This window comes from Loxodonta africana, chromosome 4, assembly GCF_030014295.1.
Source record: "Loxodonta africana isolate mLoxAfr1 chromosome 4, mLoxAfr1.hap2, whole genome shotgun sequence".
Taxonomy (NCBI): domain Eukaryota; kingdom Metazoa; phylum Chordata; class Mammalia; order Proboscidea; family Elephantidae; genus Loxodonta; species Loxodonta africana.
Genome location: NC_087345.1, coordinates 111,187,915 through 111,206,523, shown reverse-complemented (window position 1 = coordinate 111,206,523; position 18,609 = coordinate 111,187,915). Strand labels below are relative to the sequence as shown.

Here is an 18,609-nt window from a genome sequence, read left to right as displayed (position 1 = left end):
ATAATATCTGACAAACCACTGAGAATCATGGCCTAGCCAAGTTGCTACATAACCTTAACCATCACAAGAGCCATGGTCTTTGAATCAGTAAACCTAGCTCAAGTTCAGATTCATGCACTTACTAGCCATATATATGAGTTTGGGAAAGCCACTAAATATGAATAGCCAAGAGGATCTCAATATCTGCTTTTATCCGCTTAAATCCGTCATGATAATTAAGAGAAATAATGCACGTGAAAGCAACTTGTAAAGATTTTATGTGAATGCTAGTTATTCCTACTGATTTGGCCGGGAGTTTACACAGATACTTCAATAAAAGGCCCAACTCTTCCACCTACTGCAGCCTTTTCTCCTTCCAGTTTAAAAGTTGTTTTGCTGAAACAAGAATTTCAGGCCAAACTTCTTCAAAGGATAGAAGAAATATTTCACAATGTATTTCACTGGAGGAGAGAGGTGTTCGTAGTTTAATTACAGTCAATTGTGTGCATGCATAGAACTGAAATACCAGAAAATGCCTGGTATGTCTTTCTGGGACATGGCAGACTTTTTATTACGAAAGAGTTTAAATGAACAGAAAACTCAAGAGAACTGTACAATGATCGATTGCCCAATTGATATGTCCCCATACCTAACTTTAAAAATTGTTAACATTTTGTCACATTTGCCTTATCTCTGTGTGAATAAGTACATGGATTTTTCTGAACCATTTGGAAGTAGGTCAAAGATAGCACAATACTTAATCCCTGTTTCCTTCAGCAAGTATTTCTAAAAATAAGGATTTTTTTCTACCTAGCCACAATATTGTTACCACACCTAGAGAAATTAACAGGAATTCCATAATATAATCTAGTATCCTCAATTCTTTCGGTATTCCAGTTTCCTCAGTTGTCCCCAAAATGCCTTTTATAGTTGTATTTTTTTAAACCAAGATCCAAATAAGATCCATGCAATGCAATTGGTTGTTATATCTCTTTTAAAAAAATAGACTCTCTTAATATAGAGTAGGACCACTACCTTTTTCTTTGCCATGACAATGATTTCTTTTAAAGGACCACACTGGCCATCTTATTCAAGTGGTGTTTTAGAGTCTACGTTGTCGTTAGATGCTCTCAGTCGGCTCTGACTCATGGCAACCTTGGGTGTAGCTGAATGAAACGTTGCCTGGTCCTGCTGCATCTTCATGATTGTTATGTTTGAGTCCATTATTGCAGCTATTGTGTAGTGCCTTCCAACCTAGCAGGCTCATCTTTCAGCACTATATTAGGCAGTGTTCTGTTGTGATCCATAAGGTTTTCAGTGCCTAACTTCAGTAGCGGTTGCCAGGCCTTTCTTCCTAGAGTGTCTTAGTGTGGAAGCGTTGCTGAAATTTGTCCACCATGGGCAAACCTGTGGTATTTAAAATACCAGTGGTATAGCTTCCAACGTCATAGCAACACGCAAGCCAACCACAGATGGGTGAAGGTTGCAGTTCATAGTCAGCTGGAATTCTATTCCTTATCAACACTGCAGAGAGCTCGGCATGCTGATCTTTCACATGTCCTGCCTCAGCTTCTGTCTGTAAACTGAGAAGGAGGGCATGTCTGCTTATTCAACAAATTCATTATAAGGCTTCAGCTTCAGGGAGGGCTCTGTACTTATCCCCAGAGAAGAGGGGGGCACACACATGGGCAGGGCTAGAGGGACCACCACCTCTTATGATAACCTTTCTGTTCTGCTTTGCTTCCTTCATAATCTTCCTCAGGATATGTTGCAGCTGGAGCCTGAGCAGGACCAGAATCTGCAGCGTGAGCAGGATGAGCAAGAAACGGCTCGCATTCGACATGAGGATCCTCAAATGCCCACATCTCTGCAGTTTTCAGAGGAGAACATCTCCGTACTGTAAGCCTTGACACATGCAAGAGGGAACACTTAACAATGATCTGTGAAGGGCAGGGGAAAATCAAATTCAGCTGAGAACTTGGGGAAAGCCTGAAAGATTTAATATCCATACATGTTTTGAACATAAAGCCCTTGTGGGACAGGTAACTAAGTGTTCCAGCAAAAATGCAAAATAAGGACATTTCCAGGGACCCAGGCAGAGCTGTAGGGTTATCTTTATAATCTTTTCTTTGGAGCCTGGAATTAAGACACATCTCATCACTCTTATAACTTTCTAGATATAAAAATCACTATAATGATCATTAAAAGTCTACTGTTAAGCCCTTGTGGATCCTGTTGCATCCCCTTCCTTCTGTACCAAGACATGGTCGCTATTCTGAAATCAATATGTAACATTCATTCCACGCAGAGAAATTAAACATGTATCTATATTTTTTATTAAATGGAAAATATGCTTTTTTCTTTTTCCAACCTTTTAAAGACCTGTTAGAAATGAATTATCAAATAAAAGCCCAAACTTTTTTTTCTTGTAGGCCTAAATACCTACTTGGACACCCTGGTGGTGAAGTGGTTAAAAGCTATGGCTGCTAACCAAAAGGTCGCCAGTTCAAATCCACCAGGCACCCCTTGGAAACTCTATGGGACAGTTCTACTCTATCCTGTAGGGTTGCTATGAGTCGGAATCTACTTGACAGCATTGGATTTGGTTTGTTTTTAAGTGACTACTTGTGCTCATTTTGGTGATAGGAAATGAATAAACCAATTAACTTATTGCTGAAAGGAACAGAGTTTTGGGTTACGTGGAATGTTTCCCATTTTCTGCCTTAAAACTGATCATAATAATTTTCCTGCAGGAGTCAAGAGAACATGGTCTTCAAGTTAAATCACTGGAATGCAAAGATGGGTCTACAAGTGAAAGAACGTGGAATTGATCACATAGACTGGATGGAGAAAATTAACAATATCATACGAAAAATAAGTGTAACAGAAAACACAATGAAGAGGTAACTGTAGGGTGGTAAAAAAAAAACCAAAGAAAGTTTTACAGCTTCAAAAACTTGAGAAACTCTGTGTTTGAGGTAATAAAGTCATTAGGATAAGAAGTATAGAGTGTTCTGAGTAGACATCAAAGTCACAAAATCAGGAAGCCTAAATCAAAATTATCTGCATCTTTGTTTTCTCTTTACTCAAGGGAAGGACTTCTCTCACAGGCTCTTTGAAGCTATGTCAGGAATTATCAAAGGGAGAGCTTTGAGTCCACAGCGACCCTTGAAGTTTCTTCAGAATTGTCCAAAGAGATCCAATCAGCATGTGCAGAAAAAAAAATTTCGAAGTGTATTTGCCAATGCGGATCTGAATGAATTCAAATGGAAAGCTTTTTAAAATGTATCATAAAAGACAAAATTAACTAGTGATTATTTATCCAGTCCTCGGTATAAAGACCTGGGTTTGAATTCAGATGCTGACATTTCTTGGTTTGGCATCTTGGATAAGTTAATCAGCCTTTTTTAAGCTTTGACTTTCTTCTTCTATAAAAAGTGTTAAGTTACAACAACTTGCTTGGTTTCTTGTGGAGATTAAATAAAATTCCACATATAAAGCACTTAACATTGTGCCTGGTACCCATTAAAAAACCCATTGCCATCAAGTAGATTCTGACTCATAACAACCCTGTAGGACAGAGTACAACTGCCCAATAGAGTTTCCAAGGAGTGGCTGGTGGATTAAAAATATCGACCTTTTGTTTAGCAGCCAAACACTGAATCACTGTGCCACCAGGGCCCTGTGCCTGGTACATAATCCATAATTAAGAAATGTAAGCTATTCCTATAGATAGATTCCTCTGGCCTTCTGAACTTCCCTGCCACATTTCAAACTCTCCTACTGCGGGATTCCTCTTCTCCTAGCTGTCTCCTTCCCCTTTACCTTTCAGTTAAACATCTCTTCAAAAAGGCCTTCTCCTGACCGTTCTATCCAAATCAAAAATCAAAAGCCATTGATGATGAGTCGATTCAGACTCTTGGAGCCCTACAGGACAGAGGAGAACTGCCCCATAGGGTTTCCAAGGCTGTAAATTTTTACGGAAGCAGATTGCTACATCTTTCTCCTGCGGGGTGGCTGGTGGGTTGGAACCACCGATCTTTTGATTAGCAGACAAGTGCTTTAACCACTGCGCCACCAGGGCTCCTAGTCTATCCAAAGTGGGCCTTTTTTCCTTCCCTCCCTCCCCCATCTCGTAGCCATCGAAGAATATTCTCTTCTCTGTTTAAACTATTTCTTGAGTTCTAATAGTGGTCTTGGACAATTTTTGTCCTTTTGCAGTTGACTAATTTCACTCAGCATAATGCCTTCCAGGTTCCTCCATGTTATGAAATGTTTCATGGATTCATCATTGTTCTTTATTGATGTGTAACATTTCATTGTGTGAATGTACCATAATTTATTTATCCATTCATCCGTTGATGGCCACCTCGGCTGCTTCCAACTTTTTGCTATTGTAAACAGTGCTGCAGTGAACATGGGTGTGCATATATCTGTTCATGTAAAGGCTCTTATTTCTCTAGGATATATTCCAAGGAGTGGGATTTCAGGATCATCTGGCAGTTCTATTTCTAGTTTTTTAAGGAAGCGCCGAATCGATTTCCAAAGTGGTTGTTTCATTTTACATTCCCACCAGCAGTGTAGACGTGTTCCAGTCTCTCCACAACCTCTCCAACATTTATTATTTTGTGTATTCTGGATTAATGCCAGCCTTGCTGGAGTGAGATGGAATCTCATTGTAGTTTTGATCTGCATTTCTCTAATGGCTAATGATCGTGAGCATTTCCTCATGCATCTGTTAGCTACCTGAATGTCTTCTTCGGTGAAGTGTCTGTTCAGATCCTTTGCCCATTTTGTAACTGGGTTATTTCTCTTTTCATAGTTGAGTTTTTGCAGTATCATGTAGATTTTAGAGATCAGACGCTGATCAGAAATGTCATAGCTAAAAACTTTCTCCCAGTCTGTAGGTAATCTTTTTACTTTTTTGGTGAAGTCTTTGGATGAGCATAGGTGTTGATTTTTAGGAGCTTCCAGTTATCTGGTTTCTCTTCTGCATTGTTAGTAATGTTTTATATACTGTTTATGCTACGTATTAGGGCTTCTAGTGTTGTCCCTATTTTTTCTTCCATGATCTTTATCATTTTAGATTTTATATTTAGGTCTTTGATCCGTTTTGAGTTAGTTTTTGTGCATGAGGTGAGGTATGGGTCTTGTTTCATTTTTTTGCAGATGGATATCCAGCTATGCCAGCGCCATTTGTTAAAAAGACTGTCTTTCCCCCAATTAACTGACACTGGGCCTTTGTCAAATATCAGCTGCTCATATGTGGATGGGTTTATGTCTGGATTCTCAATTCTGTTCCATTGGTCCATGTATCTGTCGTTGTACCAGTACCAGGCTGTTTTGACTCTGTGGCGGTAAAATAGGTTCTAAATTCAGGTACAGAGAGGCCTCCCACTTTCTTCTTCTTTTTCAGTAATGCTTTACTTATCTGGCGCTTCTTTCCCTTCCATATGAAGTTGGTGATTTGTTTCTCCATCACATTAATAAATGTCATTGGAATTTGGATCGGAAGTGCGTTGTATGTATAGAGGGCTTTTGGTAGAATAGACATTTTGCAATGTTAAGTCTTCCTATCCATGAGCAAGGTATGTTTTTCCACTTATGTAGGTCTCTTTTGGTTTCTTGCAGTAGTGTCTTGTAGTTTTCTATGTATAGGTCTTTTAGATCTCTGGTAAGATTTATTCCCAAGTATTTTCTTGGGGGCTGCTGTAAATGGTATTGATTTGATGATTTCCTCTTTGATGTTCTTTTTGTTGGTGTAGAGGAGTTCAACTGATTTTTGTCCCTTATCATATTTTTAATGTCTTTAAGATCTGTATTGATTCCCTCCCTCTCATTCCTAATATTGATAGTTTGATTTTCCTGTTTTTTCAGGTCAGTCTAGGTAGATGTTATAAACTATTGATCTTCTAAAAAAAAAAAAAACCAAACTTTTGATTTCATTGCTTTTCTCTATTGTTTTTCTGTTTTCCCTCACTTTTATATGTTCTTATTTTTATTATTGTCATTCTTCTACTTACTTTGGCTTTAATTTCCTCTTTCTTTTCTAATTTAAGGTAGTTTGGGTCACTGATTTGAGCTCTTTGGTCTTTTTCCCGTAGTGGTCTTTAGTGCTCTAAATTTCCCTTTAAACACTGCTTTTTGATAAGATGCCAGACATTTTGAATTTTACCTTGTTTAGTAACTACATATATATATGTATATACACTTTTTTTTTTTTTAATAATCTTGAGCTTTGTTCTGGAACAAGTTATTTAGAAATAGTTTGATCCTTTTGAGGCTTGCTTTTAATTTTTATTAGGCGGGACTAAAGCAGCACTTAGTCTAGGACTAACTCGTTCCACAACCAAAGTAATACCTTTTGACTACTCTGTCTGATGGCTTGTGTACTGCAAGATATCCCCAGTCTGGCTGGTAGGAACATTAATTGTTCTTGGCTTTATATGAGCTTTGGAGATTGTTCTGCCCACTCCAGTCTGGTGGTTTTTTTCCCACCTCAAGTAGTTTCAACATACGTACATGCTGATCAGAGCTCAGCTGAAGACTCAAATGGTGCCCTCTGCAGATCTCTGGAGCTCTTTCTCTGTGCTGCTCTTTCCTCTCTGGTACTGTATCATGCAAATCTAACCTTGGCCTCCCCAAATACCACAGTCTATCTTCTCAACTCTGGGAGACCTGCAGGCTGCTCCTGAATTCCCTCTCCACATTTTGAAACCTGGAAACTCTTCAGGTAGCAAACCAAAGTAATTCTAGAGCTCATTTCCTTAGTTTCCCATATCTGAGGGATTATTGCCCTGCCTTATCTGTTGTTCAATATCTGAAAAATACTTTTTCAATTTTTTATTGTTTAAGATGGGAAGGCAAATCCAATCCCTGTTACTCCATCTTGGTTGGAAGCAGGAGCACCGGAAACATTTATAACATTCTAATTATGTGCTTGTCTGCCTCCCGCATTAGAATGTCAGCTCCAATAGGGCCAGGTTCTGCGTTACTTTCTGTGGTGATGAACAGCACTGAGCATGATAGCTGACACACAGCAAAAACTGAACAAATATTTTTGAATTAATTTTGTGAAGTACTTGGGCCAGAGGTCTTCACATTCGGCAGAGTTCTGGAGAGCAAAAACTTAGAGGATGAATGTAAAACTAACCACTTTTACCTTCTTTATTAATTTTATTTTTTCCCCTTTTTCCTCCCACAATCCCCCTTTTCTTAACCTGTAGTTTTATTTTTAACTTTTTATTTTGAAATAATTACAGATTCACTAGAGATTGCAAAGAAGTACGCAGACAAGTCCCTCGCACCTTTCCCTCTGCCTCCCTCAATGTACATTCATGTACAGATGCCTGTATTAAAAATAATTCTTCATTTCTCTGGGATAATTGCCCAAGAGTAAAATTTCTGGCCATACAATAAGCCCATTTTTGGTTTTGATAGGAACTTCCAAACTATTTTCCAGAGTGGCTGAGCCATTTTACATTCCTACCACCAATGTATGAGTGATCCAGTTTTCTCCACATCCTCATTAGCATTCGATAACATTAGTTTTCATTTTCATTTTCATTCTGATAGTGTATAATGATAGCTCACTGTAGTTTTAATTTAAATTTCTCTGAGGGATAATGACAGAGCCCTGGTTGTGAAATGAAGAACAGCTCAGGCTGTTAACCAAAATATTAGCAGTTAAGAGTCTACTAGCCTTTCCTTGGAAATCCTATGAGGCAGTTCTACTCTGTCCTATAGGGTCACTATGAGTTGGAATTAACTTGACAGCACACAACAACAACAAGGGCTAATGACATTAAACATCTTTTCATGAATTTATTTGCCATCTATATATCCTCTTTGGTGAAATGTCTATGCATATAGTTTGTCCATTTTTGAACTGGAGAGATTTTTACATATTCTAGATACAAGGCTTTTGCCAGATATGTGATATACAAATATTTTCTCCCACTCTATAATTTGTCTTTGCATACTTTTAACAGGGTTTTTACTGATCAAAAATTTTAAATTTTGATGAGACACAACTGATCAGACAAATTTGATAGTTTTTTATCTTGATGCCATCTTAAGAGAATGATGAGTACCTTAAAGGAGAACCTCTGCCTTCTTAATCTTTGTATCCCGGTGTGTAACAGCACAGAGAACACATCATGCTATTAAAAAAAAAAAAATTAGTGTCTAGTTTTTTTTTTTTTTTAGTCCTAGGTCTCAAAAATTTTTTTGTATGCTTTTTTTTTAAAAGACATTTTATCTAAGCTTCCATTTAATAATTTCAATTTTCTGCTCCTCTATCCAGTTAGGCCTTACATCTCTTTAATATAATCTAGATTACTGTCTTAGTTATCTAGTGCTGCTACAACAGAAACACGACAAGTGGATGGCTTTAACAAACAGATTTATTCTCTCACAGTCTAGGGGGCTAGAAGTCCAAATTCAGGACACCAGCTCCAGGGAATGGCCTTCTCTCTGTCAGCTCTAGAGGAAGGTCTTTGTCATCAATCTTCCCCTGGTCTAAAAGCTCCTCAGGTATAGGGACCCCGGGTCCAAAGGATGCGCTCTGCACCTGACACTGCTTTCTTGGTGGTATGAGGTCCCCCTGTCTCTCTGCTAGCTTCTCTCTTTTGCATTTGAAAAGAGATTAATTTTGTAGATTGAGTCCTACCTCATTAACATAACTGCCACTAATCCCATCTCATCAGCGTGATAAAGACAGGATTTACAACACATAGGAAAATCACATTAGATGACAAAATGGTGGACAATCACACAATGCTGGGAATCATTGCCTAACCAAATTGATACACATATTTTGGGGAGACCCAATTCAATCCATGACAATTACTTAGAGTGCTTTTTACTTTCTTAAATTGCACTTATGGTCTCTTGTTCCACGACAAGTACTACCAGAGTCCTTTTATATAGGAATAGTATTTCATTTTTGAAAGATCAGAAATATCTCCTCCATTGGATGATTTTTCTTAAGCCACAGGACTTAGTCCATCTCTTGGTTTGTTCACAGCTTGTTAAGAGAGGTGTTGTCTCTCGAGAACCAAATTGAAAAGCTGGAGTCCCACCAGGACCTCGACCCTGATCAGGAAGCAAACACTGAGGTAAGCTGGAGGCTTGGAAAAGGCAATCTGGGAGGCTGGGGACTTTGGCCACCCTCTCTGCTCCTTCTATTGCTTAATAGGTAATAACAAGAATTAAGACCTGTTTTCTGTCGCAAAGAGGAGTACTCTCAGTGGTCAATTCTGAGCCCCTTTTTCCTGGTACAACCACTTCCATTCTCTGATAATACAAAAAGGCTAGACTTTTCTATTTTACGTAGAAACTTGGTCAGACAAGTTTGAAAGGTTTTTATCTTGATACCATCTTAAGAGAATGATAAGTACCTTAAAGGAGAACCTCTGTCTTCCTAATCTTTTTATCTCAGTGCTTAACAGGACAAAGAAGACAGCCAGGAAATAAATGTCTGTTAAGAACTGCACTCTTAGAATGTAAGAGGTTTATTTCTGTTCGTCTTTGATGCCTTCATGAAGAATTCTCATGTTAGTTTTCACAGTCTCCAAAGTTTTCCTGTTGTTCTGTCTCCTTCCATTTCCTAGACACTCTTGGGGGAGAAAAGTTTCATTTCTTCCTTTTTTTAAGAGTCATAGAATGTTAGACCTGAAAGGTAGTTGACCACCTTTGAGTGAGAGTTGAACTTCAGAGTCCTGGTTGATAGTTTTTCTGCTTTATTGTAACTTCAGGTCTATGAAATAAAGTCCCTAAAAAGGGAAAACATCCATGTCTAGCTACCTGTTTTTATTGAAATTCCCAGTCACTGCTTTGACTCAAACCACAGAATTTAAATTAAGTGAATACTGGAAGAAGTAAAGGAGAGAGATGTCTCTTTTACTGTAAGATGCTAATGTTTATTTAGGCCCCTTATACATTAAAAGCCATCCACAGGTCAGCACAGATTTATCACCAGGGAAAAAATATCTTTAATAGTCCAACATTTTAAAATCACAATCACATTTTGTGCTAGCTAAAAAGAAAAGTCAAGAGCTTTTCCACTATTCTTGGTCTTTGTAAATTGCAAACTATAGAAAATGGGAAGAAGACAGTGGCCAAGAATTATTCCCTCCAAAAGTTATCTGTATAACAGGAATGTGGATTTCAGTGGGAAGTGAGGGTATAGAGAGATGAATGTCAAAAGAATGGGGAGAAAGATAGAAGAGTACAAAGATGAATAAAAGTGAGGTGAAAAAAATAAGGTGTTGGGATGATATGAAAGGGGCAGGCATCACAAATCTGTATGGAAATTATACTAGATATTCACTGCTTTGTATGCACATTAAAAGATAAGCACAAGCTTAAAAACTAGAAATGGCCTGATAATCCACCAATTAATGAATAAAGACCCCTGGTGATATAATGGTTAAGTACTCAGCTGCTAACTGAAAGTTTGGCACAAAGACCTGGTGATCAGCTTCCCTAAAGATTATAGCCTAGGAAACCCTATGGGACAGTTCTACTCTGTCATATGGGTTCAATGTGAGTTGAAATCAAGTCAATGGCACCTAACAACAACAGTGAGTAGATAAACTGTGCTATATTTATAGGATTGAATACTGCCCAGAACTAAAAAGGAATGAACTATGGATGAATCTCAAATGCACTATGTTGAGTGAAAACAGCCAGATGTAAAAGACTATATAATGTCTGATCCCATTTATGTAATATTTTGGAAAAGGTAAAACTATAACAACAGAAAATAGATTAATTCTTGCCAGGGAATATGGAGAAAAGGAGGAAGGGAATGACAAAGGGCACAAGGAACTTTTTGGGGCAACGGAAATATTCAAGATCTTGGTTGTGGTGGTGATTACATGACACTATGCATTTGTCAAAAATCATAGAGCTGGGTGCTTTAAATGACCACATCTTACTGCATGCAAATGATACCTCAATAAACCTGACTTTTAAAGAAAAGGCGCAACTTTGTCCTCAATGAATATATAGGCTGACCAGAAAGGCTGCATAAACACACGTGCAATAATATAAATTAACGTTGTTGTCGTTAGGTGCTGTAAAGTTGGTTCTGACTTGTAGTGACCCTATGTACAACAGAACAGTCCTGCACCGTCCTCACAATCGCTGTTATGCTTGAGCCCATTGTTGCAGCCACTGTGTCAATCCATCTCGTTGAGGGTCTTCCTCTTTTTCGCTGACTCTCTGCTTTACCAAGCATAATGTCCTTCTCCAGGGACTAATCCCTCCTGATAATATGTCCAAAGTATGTGAGGCATAGACTTGCCATCCTTGCTTCTAAGGAGCCTTCTGGTTGTACTTCTTCCAAGACAGATTTATTTGTTCTTTTGCAGTCCATAATATATTCAATATTCTTTGCCAATACCACAATACAGAGGCATCAGTTCTTTGTCAGTGTTCTTTATTCATTATCCATCATTCGCATACATATAAGGAGACTGAAAATACCAGAGCTTGGGTCAGGCACACCTTAGTCTTCAAAGTGACATCTTTGCTTTCAACATTTTAAGAGATCTTTTCCAGCAGATTTGCTCAATGCAATATGTCGTTTAATTTCTTGACTGCTGCTTCCATGGGTGTTGATTGTGGATCCAAGTAAAAGGAAATCCTTGACAACGCCAATCTTTTCTCCATTTATCATGATGTTGTATATTGGTCCAGTCGTGAGGATTTTAGTTTTCTTTATGTTGAGGTATAATTCTTCACAAATGCTGTGGTCTTTGATCTTCATCAGTAAGTGCTTCAAGTCCTCTTCATTTTCAGCAAGCAAGGTTGTGTCATCTGCATAACGCAGGTTTGTTAATGTGTCTTCCTCCAATCCTGATGCCCTATTCTTCTTCATGTAACCCAGCTTCTCAGATTATATGCTCAGCATACAGCTTGAATTGGTATGGTGAAAGGACACAGCCCTGACACACACCTTTCCTGACCTTAAACCAATCAGTATCCCCTTGTTCTGTTCGAACAACTGACTCGTGATCTATGTACAGGTTCCTCATAAGCACAATTAAGTGTTCTGTAATTCCCATTCTTCACAATGCTATCCATAACTTATGATCCATACAGTTGAATGTCTTTGCATAGTCAATAAAACACAGGTAAACATCCTTCTGGTATTCTCAGCTTTCAGCCAGGATCCATCTGACATCAGCAATGATATCCCTGGTTCCACATCCCCTTGTGAATCTGGCTTCAATTTCTGGCAGTTTCCTATCAATGTACTGCTACAGCTGTTTTTGAATGATCTTTAGCAAAATTTTACTTGCGTTTAATATTAACGATATTGTTTGATGATATCTACATTCAGTTGGATCACCTTTCTTTGGAATAGACGTAAATATGGATCTTTTCCAGTTGGTTAGCCAGGTAGCTGTCTTCCAAATTTCTGGGCATAGATGAGTGAAGACTTTCAACACTGCATCCATTTGTTGAAACATCTCAGTTGACATTCTGTGAATTCCTGGAGCCTTGTTTTTTGCCAATGCCTTCAGTGCAGCTTGGACTTCTTCCTGCAGTGCCATTCGCCCGTTCCTGATCGTATGCTACCTCCCAAAATGTTTGAACGTTGACCTATTCTTTTTGGTATAGTGATTCTGTGTATACCTTCTATCTTCTTTTGATGCTTCTTTCCTCCTTTATTCTTTTCTTCATAGAATCCTTCAATATTTCAACTTGAAGCTTGAATTTTCTTCAGTTCTTTCAGGTTGAGAAATGCCAAGCATGTTCTTCCCTTTTGGTTTTCCATCTCCAGGTCTTGACACATGTCATTATAATACTTACTTTGTCTTCTCAAGCCACCCTTTGAAATTTTCTGTTCAACTCTTTTCTTCATTTCTTCCTTTTGCTTTAGCTACTCAACGTTCAAGAGAAGTTTCATAGTCTCTTCTGATATCCATTTCGGTCTTTTCTTTCTTTCTTGTCTTTTTAATGACCTCTTGTTTTCTTCATGTTTAATGCCCTTGATGTCATTCCACAGCTTGTCTCATCTTCAGTCATTAGTGTTCAATGTGTCAAATCTGTCCTTCAGATGGTCTCTAAATTCAGGTGGGCTATGCTCAAGGTTGTACTTTGGCTCTGGTCGACTTGATTAATTTTCTTCAGTTTCAGCTTGAACTTGCATATGAACCATTGGTGGTCTGTTCTGCCCTTGGCCCTGTTCTGACTGATGATATTGAGCTTTTCCATCATCTCTTCCCACATATGTAGTCGACTTGATTCCTGTGTATTCCATTTGGTGAGGTTCATATGTATAGTCACCCTTTATGTTGGTGAAAAAAACGTATTTGCAATGAAGAAGTCAGTCTTGCAAAATCCTGTCAAGTGATCTCTGGCATCGTTTCTGTTACCAAGGCCATATTTTCCCACTACCGATCCTTCCTTGTTTCCAACTTTCACATTCCAATCACCAGTAATTATCAGTGCATCCTGATTGCATTTTTGATCAACTTCAGACTGCAGAACCAAAAAAAGCAAGCTCCGTGCTGTCAAGTCAATTCCGACTCATAGCAACCCTACAGGACAGAGTAGAACTGCCCCATAGAGTTTCCAAGGAGCGCCTGGTGGATTCGAACTGCTGACCCTTTGGTTAGCAGCCGTAGCAGTTAACCACTACACCACCAGGGTTTCCACTCAGACTGTGGAAGTTGGTAAAAATCTTAAATTTTTACATCTTTGGCCTTAGTGGTTGGTGCATAAATTTGAATAATAGTCATATTAACTGGTCTTCCTTGTAGGCATATGGATATTATCCTATCACTGACAGCATTACACTTCAGGATAAACCTTGAAACATTCTTTTTGATGATGAATGCAATGCCATTCCTCTTCAAGTTGTCATTCCCGGCATAGTAGACATATGATTGTCTGATTCCAAACAGCCAATACCAGACAATTTCAGCTTACCAGTGCTTAGATGTGTGAGTCATCTAGTGCTGCTGTAACAGAAATACCACAAGTGGATGGCTTTAATAAGGAGAAATTTATTTTCTCACAGTCTAGTGGGTTACAAGTCCAAATTCAGGGCATCGGGTCCAGGGGACAGCATTCTCTCTCTGTCAGCTCTGGAGGAAGGTCCTTGACCTCAATCTTCCAGTGGTTGAGGAGCTTCTCAGGCACAGGGACCCTGTGTCCAAAGGATGCACTCTGCTCCTGGTGCTGCTTTCTTGGTGGTATGAGGTCCCAACTCTCTGCTTGCTTCCCTTTCCTTTTATCTCTTAAGAGATAAAAAGTGGTGCAGGCCACACCCCAGGGAAACTCCCTTTACACTGGATCAGGTAGGTAATCTGAGTAAGGGTGGTGTTACAATCCCAGCCTAATCCTTTTAGTATAAAATTATGATCACAAAATGGAGGACAACCATACAATACTGGAAATCATGGCTGGCCAAACCAAGGTGACACATATTTTGAGGGGACACAATTTGATGCATGACACTAGGATATGGATGTTTACGTGTTCCATATCATTTTTGACCATTTCCAATTTTCCTGGATGCACACTTTATGCATTCCAGGTTCCGATTATCAATGGACGTTTGCTGCTGTTCCTTCTCATTTTGAGTCATGCTACATCAGCAAATGAAGGTCCATGTCATTAAGGTCGACTCTACTTTGAGGAGGAAGCTCTTCCCCAGTCATCCTTCAAGTGCCTCCTAATTTGAGGGGCTCATTTTTCTTCCAGCACTATGTCAGGCAATGTTCTGCTGCCATTCTTAGGGTTTTCACTGGCTAATTCTTTTCAGAAGTAGACTGCTGGATCCTTCTCCCTAGTCTGTGTTAGCCTGGAAGCTCAGCTGAAACCTGTCTGCCATGAGTGACCCTGCTGGTATTTGAATACCAGTGGCATAGCTTCCAGCATCGCAGCAACATGCAAGCCTCCATAGTTTGACAAACTGACAGACACGTGGAAACCTTTAAATACAATTGTTACAGAAATAAAGTTAGTAGGAAGGATTTTAGATTTACTCTGGTAAAGAGGAAGGTGAAGACTGTTAAAAAGAGATATAAAAACAGCAAATAAAGTGGGAAAACTCAAGGAGAAATAAGTGCTAATAAAGTTAAAACAATATCACATGAATCGGCTCACTTATTCCTCATGAAGAAATTAAGTGACTCAGGCAAGAAAGGGGAAGGAGGGAAAATTATAGTAGTTCTTCAAATTATACTATTTAAAAAAAAAAAAAAAGAAATGTATTTAAATGACCTGTAACTAGACTGACTTGATTTGTAAACTTTTACTTAGAGCACAATAAAAATTAAAAAAAAAAAAAGACCTGTAACTTGAGGAAAGAGCTTTGAGGTGGCCTTTGGGCATCATCTAATAGTGAGCCCCTACCCCAGACGGCTTTCTGAAATCTCCACATGACCATCTAGACTTTCTGAGACTGACTATCTGATTTATCTTTAATACAGTTATCTGTGATATGTACTATGTAAACATGTTTACTATTTAAATAGAGTAGGGCACCAGGTAAAATGTGATTGTTGTATCACAGCTCCTTTTTACATAATTAAACCACATAGTTCAGGGATCGGTGATGAATGATCTATAAAAGAAGAACGTACACTGCACAGTGTCCAGTTCAACTACAAGCTACTTGAGGGTAGAATCTTATTACTTGTATCCAATTAGCACAAAGGCAACCTTTATAGTATGTGGCTAATCATGTCTTGTTGATTTCCTTTAATATTGATTTTGGATATCAGAACATAGAACAATATAAAAAAAAAAACAGCTTCTATTAAATCTGAAAGTCCTTTGATCACGAATGAGCTTGCTCCTAAGAATTCGTCTTATTTTTTTTTAATTCAATTCCATACATCATTCATTATAACTTAAACCCATCCTTTTGTTTTATAGGAGAAGATCATGAAAGTTAAAAAGCAATTAGGAGAAATGGACAGCAGATTACTCCAGGTAATAACAAAATAGCTTCACAACAAAGGAGGAAAAGCAGTTCTTTAATGAAATCTCAGATTTAGAAATTTTTAGTGACTGGAAACTAAAATTAGATGAGAAGTAGACTCAGAATTTTAAATGTGGAAGGGAGCTTTTTGTCCTTTAGTCTATATCCTCACTTTCAGAAAAGTGTGACTCAAAAAGATGAATAAAGTGAGTTGCCCACATTTCCAAATGATTAGAATCAGTCCGCTATTTTGCTCTCCCACACGTCTCTATGTATATTTTTATCTAACAAATGTTAATACATGCTTATTGCAACAATTAAAACATTATAGAACTATGTCATATAAAAAATGAAGAATAGTCCCTCTCCCTCAAACACCATAAACACTTTAATATATTCTTCCTGAGTTTTTATGTACATACCTTTATATGTTGTTATTGTTTTAAAGGGATCATATGACTATACGTACTGTTTTGCAACTTCCTTTTTTCGCTTAGCATTTTTTCTTCAGCAACTTCCTGTGGTAGTAGGTGTAATTTTACCTTTTTATTTTCACTGTTATATGATGCAGGATTTGATTTTTGGATATATTAAATTTATTTCGTTGGACATTTGGGGCTGTCAAATCAATTAAAACCATACAAACTATGCCTCGAAAATTCGTATCTGTGCTTACTTTTGCAAGTACTTCTTTCAGGAATCAGTTTCTAAAAATGATGTCACTAGAACCCAAAAAGATGTCACTTTGAAGACTAAGGTGCGCCTGACCCAAGCCACGGTATTTTTAATTCCATCGTACACATGTGAAAGCTGGACAATGAAAAAGAAAGACCGAAGAAGAATTGACGCCTTTGAATTGTGGTGTTGGCAAAGAATATTGAATATACTGAACAAATCTGTCTTGGAGGAAGTACAACCAGAATGCTCCTTAGAAGAAAGGATGGCGAGACTGTGTCTTGCATGCTTTGGACATGTTGTCAAGAGGGATCAAGCCCTGGAGAAGGACATCATGCTTGGTAAAGTACAGGGTCAGCGGAAAAGAGGAAGACCCTCCAAGAGATGGATTGACACAGTGACTCTAACAATGGGCTCAAGCATAACAATGATTGTAACGATGGTGCAGGACTGGGCAGTGTTTCGTTCTGTGGTTCATAGGGTCGCTACGAGTTGGAACCGACTCGACAGCACCTAACAACACAACAACAGAACCCACCCCCCAAAAAAACCAATGTTGTTGAGTGGATTCTGATTCATAGCAACCCCATAGGTTTTCTAAGGCTGTAAATGTCTACAAAAACAGACAGCCATATCTTTCTTCTGTGGAGCTGCTGGTGGTTTCGGACCGCTGACCTTTCTGTTAGCAGTCAATTGCTTTAACCACTGCGCCACCAGGGCTGGGAAAACCTTGTCCAGGAGTTGATTCTGATTCATAGTGACCCCACAGAACAGAGTAGAACTGCCCCCATAGGGCTTCCATGGCTGAAATCTGTGTGGAAGCAGACTACCACAACTTTCTCCCATGGAGCAGCTGGTGGGTTCCAACCACCGACCTTTTGGTTAGCAGCCAGGTGCTTAAACCCATCTTTTATGAATCCCAGTACACTGTTCTTCCCACTATAGCTGTGGTTTTCAAGGTACCTTCCAAGTCTATTATGGGATAATTCATTTGGAACCTTTAAAAGTATTGTTTACTCTTGACATGTGTGCACTTGGCACTCGGTCTTAGAATGGGTGCTTTGCTTTCAGCCAGTGTCTTGTTCTTACTCAAAGAAACCAGCTGAAACCACATTGTCTCCACCTGACACCCTATAGGAGACACAGGAAGAAAAAGAGAAACCAGGTCCCTTTTGCAGATAACTTTTGCTAAGTCACAGGGGCTGAATACTCAAATTGAAATAGTGAGGGATTATACTTATAAATTAAATATTTAAAAGAAATACCATTTTCTTATGTTCTCTGAAACATATTATGGGCCTACGACTTCAACTAGTGTGGAAGGTTTTTAAAGAGCAAGGAAGGAGCAATGACTAGAGAGAAAGATGATTCGTAGTTACCTGCTATTATGTAAATGTCTGCTTTTAAAGCATTGAAAAGAATCTTATCAATCTGTTCATGATTCTCCCTACAACTTACCATGATTATGCTATGAACTTATCTAAGGGATGGATTTTGCTGAGTAGAAATAAATTTCAAAATAAGTGGTGTTAAAATGAGGGAGAGTTTACTGTATAATCCAGAAAAATGTAATTTCCATTTTACCCAAAATTGTGTGTGTTTTTTCAGGCAGATGCTTGTAATGAAGCTCAAGAATTAAAGGAGAAACTCATTGAGAGAGTGGAGGTAAGATTTTTAATTATATACATGTTCAAGCAATAATAAAATGATTTATATCTAAATACAGGGACAATTCTTTCCCTAGACATTGAGGGTACTTGACATACTGGTCTCTTTCCAGCCTTATCACCCTCTTCTCCCCTTCCTGGCCCTCTGCTTTGGGCCAACAGAACATCTCACAATTCTGGTATACGCCTGAACTCTCATACCCTTGTGCTGCTTCCACTTTCATTCCTTCATCTGGTGCTTATTTTCTATGTCTACATAGTACCCATTCTTCAAGGCTCAACTCCAATGTCATCTCCTCCTCCAGACCTCCTCTAATCTCCCCCAGATTGGGAAATGAC

General features: G+C 38.6%; 1 protein-coding gene across 1 annotated transcript; it reads left to right on the top strand.

Moving 5' to 3' along the window:
* Positions 1 to 1,741: 1,741 nt before the first annotated feature.
* On the top strand, positions 1,742 to 18,609 carry SMCO2 (single-pass membrane protein with coiled-coil domains 2). Its single transcript, XM_064285281.1, has 4 exons — positions 1,742 to 1,878; positions 2,733 to 2,882; positions 9,008 to 9,102; positions 18,216 to 18,609. The coding sequence occupies exons 1-4, from the start codon at positions 1,745 to 1,747 to the stop codon at positions 18,302 to 18,304; spliced, it is 468 nt and encodes a 155-aa protein (XP_064141351.1). The 5' UTR covers positions 1,742 to 1,744; the 3' UTR covers positions 18,305 to 18,609.

Bases quoted from the DNA above. Each gene is read 5' to 3' on its own strand.
- SMCO2 (XM_064285281.1), top strand. From the start codon at position 1,745: ATGTTGCAGCTGGAGCCTGAGCAGGACCAGAATCTGCAGCGTGAGCAG. The intron at 1,879-2,732 runs GTAAGCCTTGAC...ATTTTCCTGCAG, and splicing joins GAGGAGAACATCTCCGTACT to GAGTCAAGAGAACATGGTCT. The intron at 2,883-9,007 runs GTAACTGTAGGG...GTTTGTTCACAG, and splicing joins ACAGAAAACACAATGAAGAG to CTTGTTAAGAGAGGTGTTGT.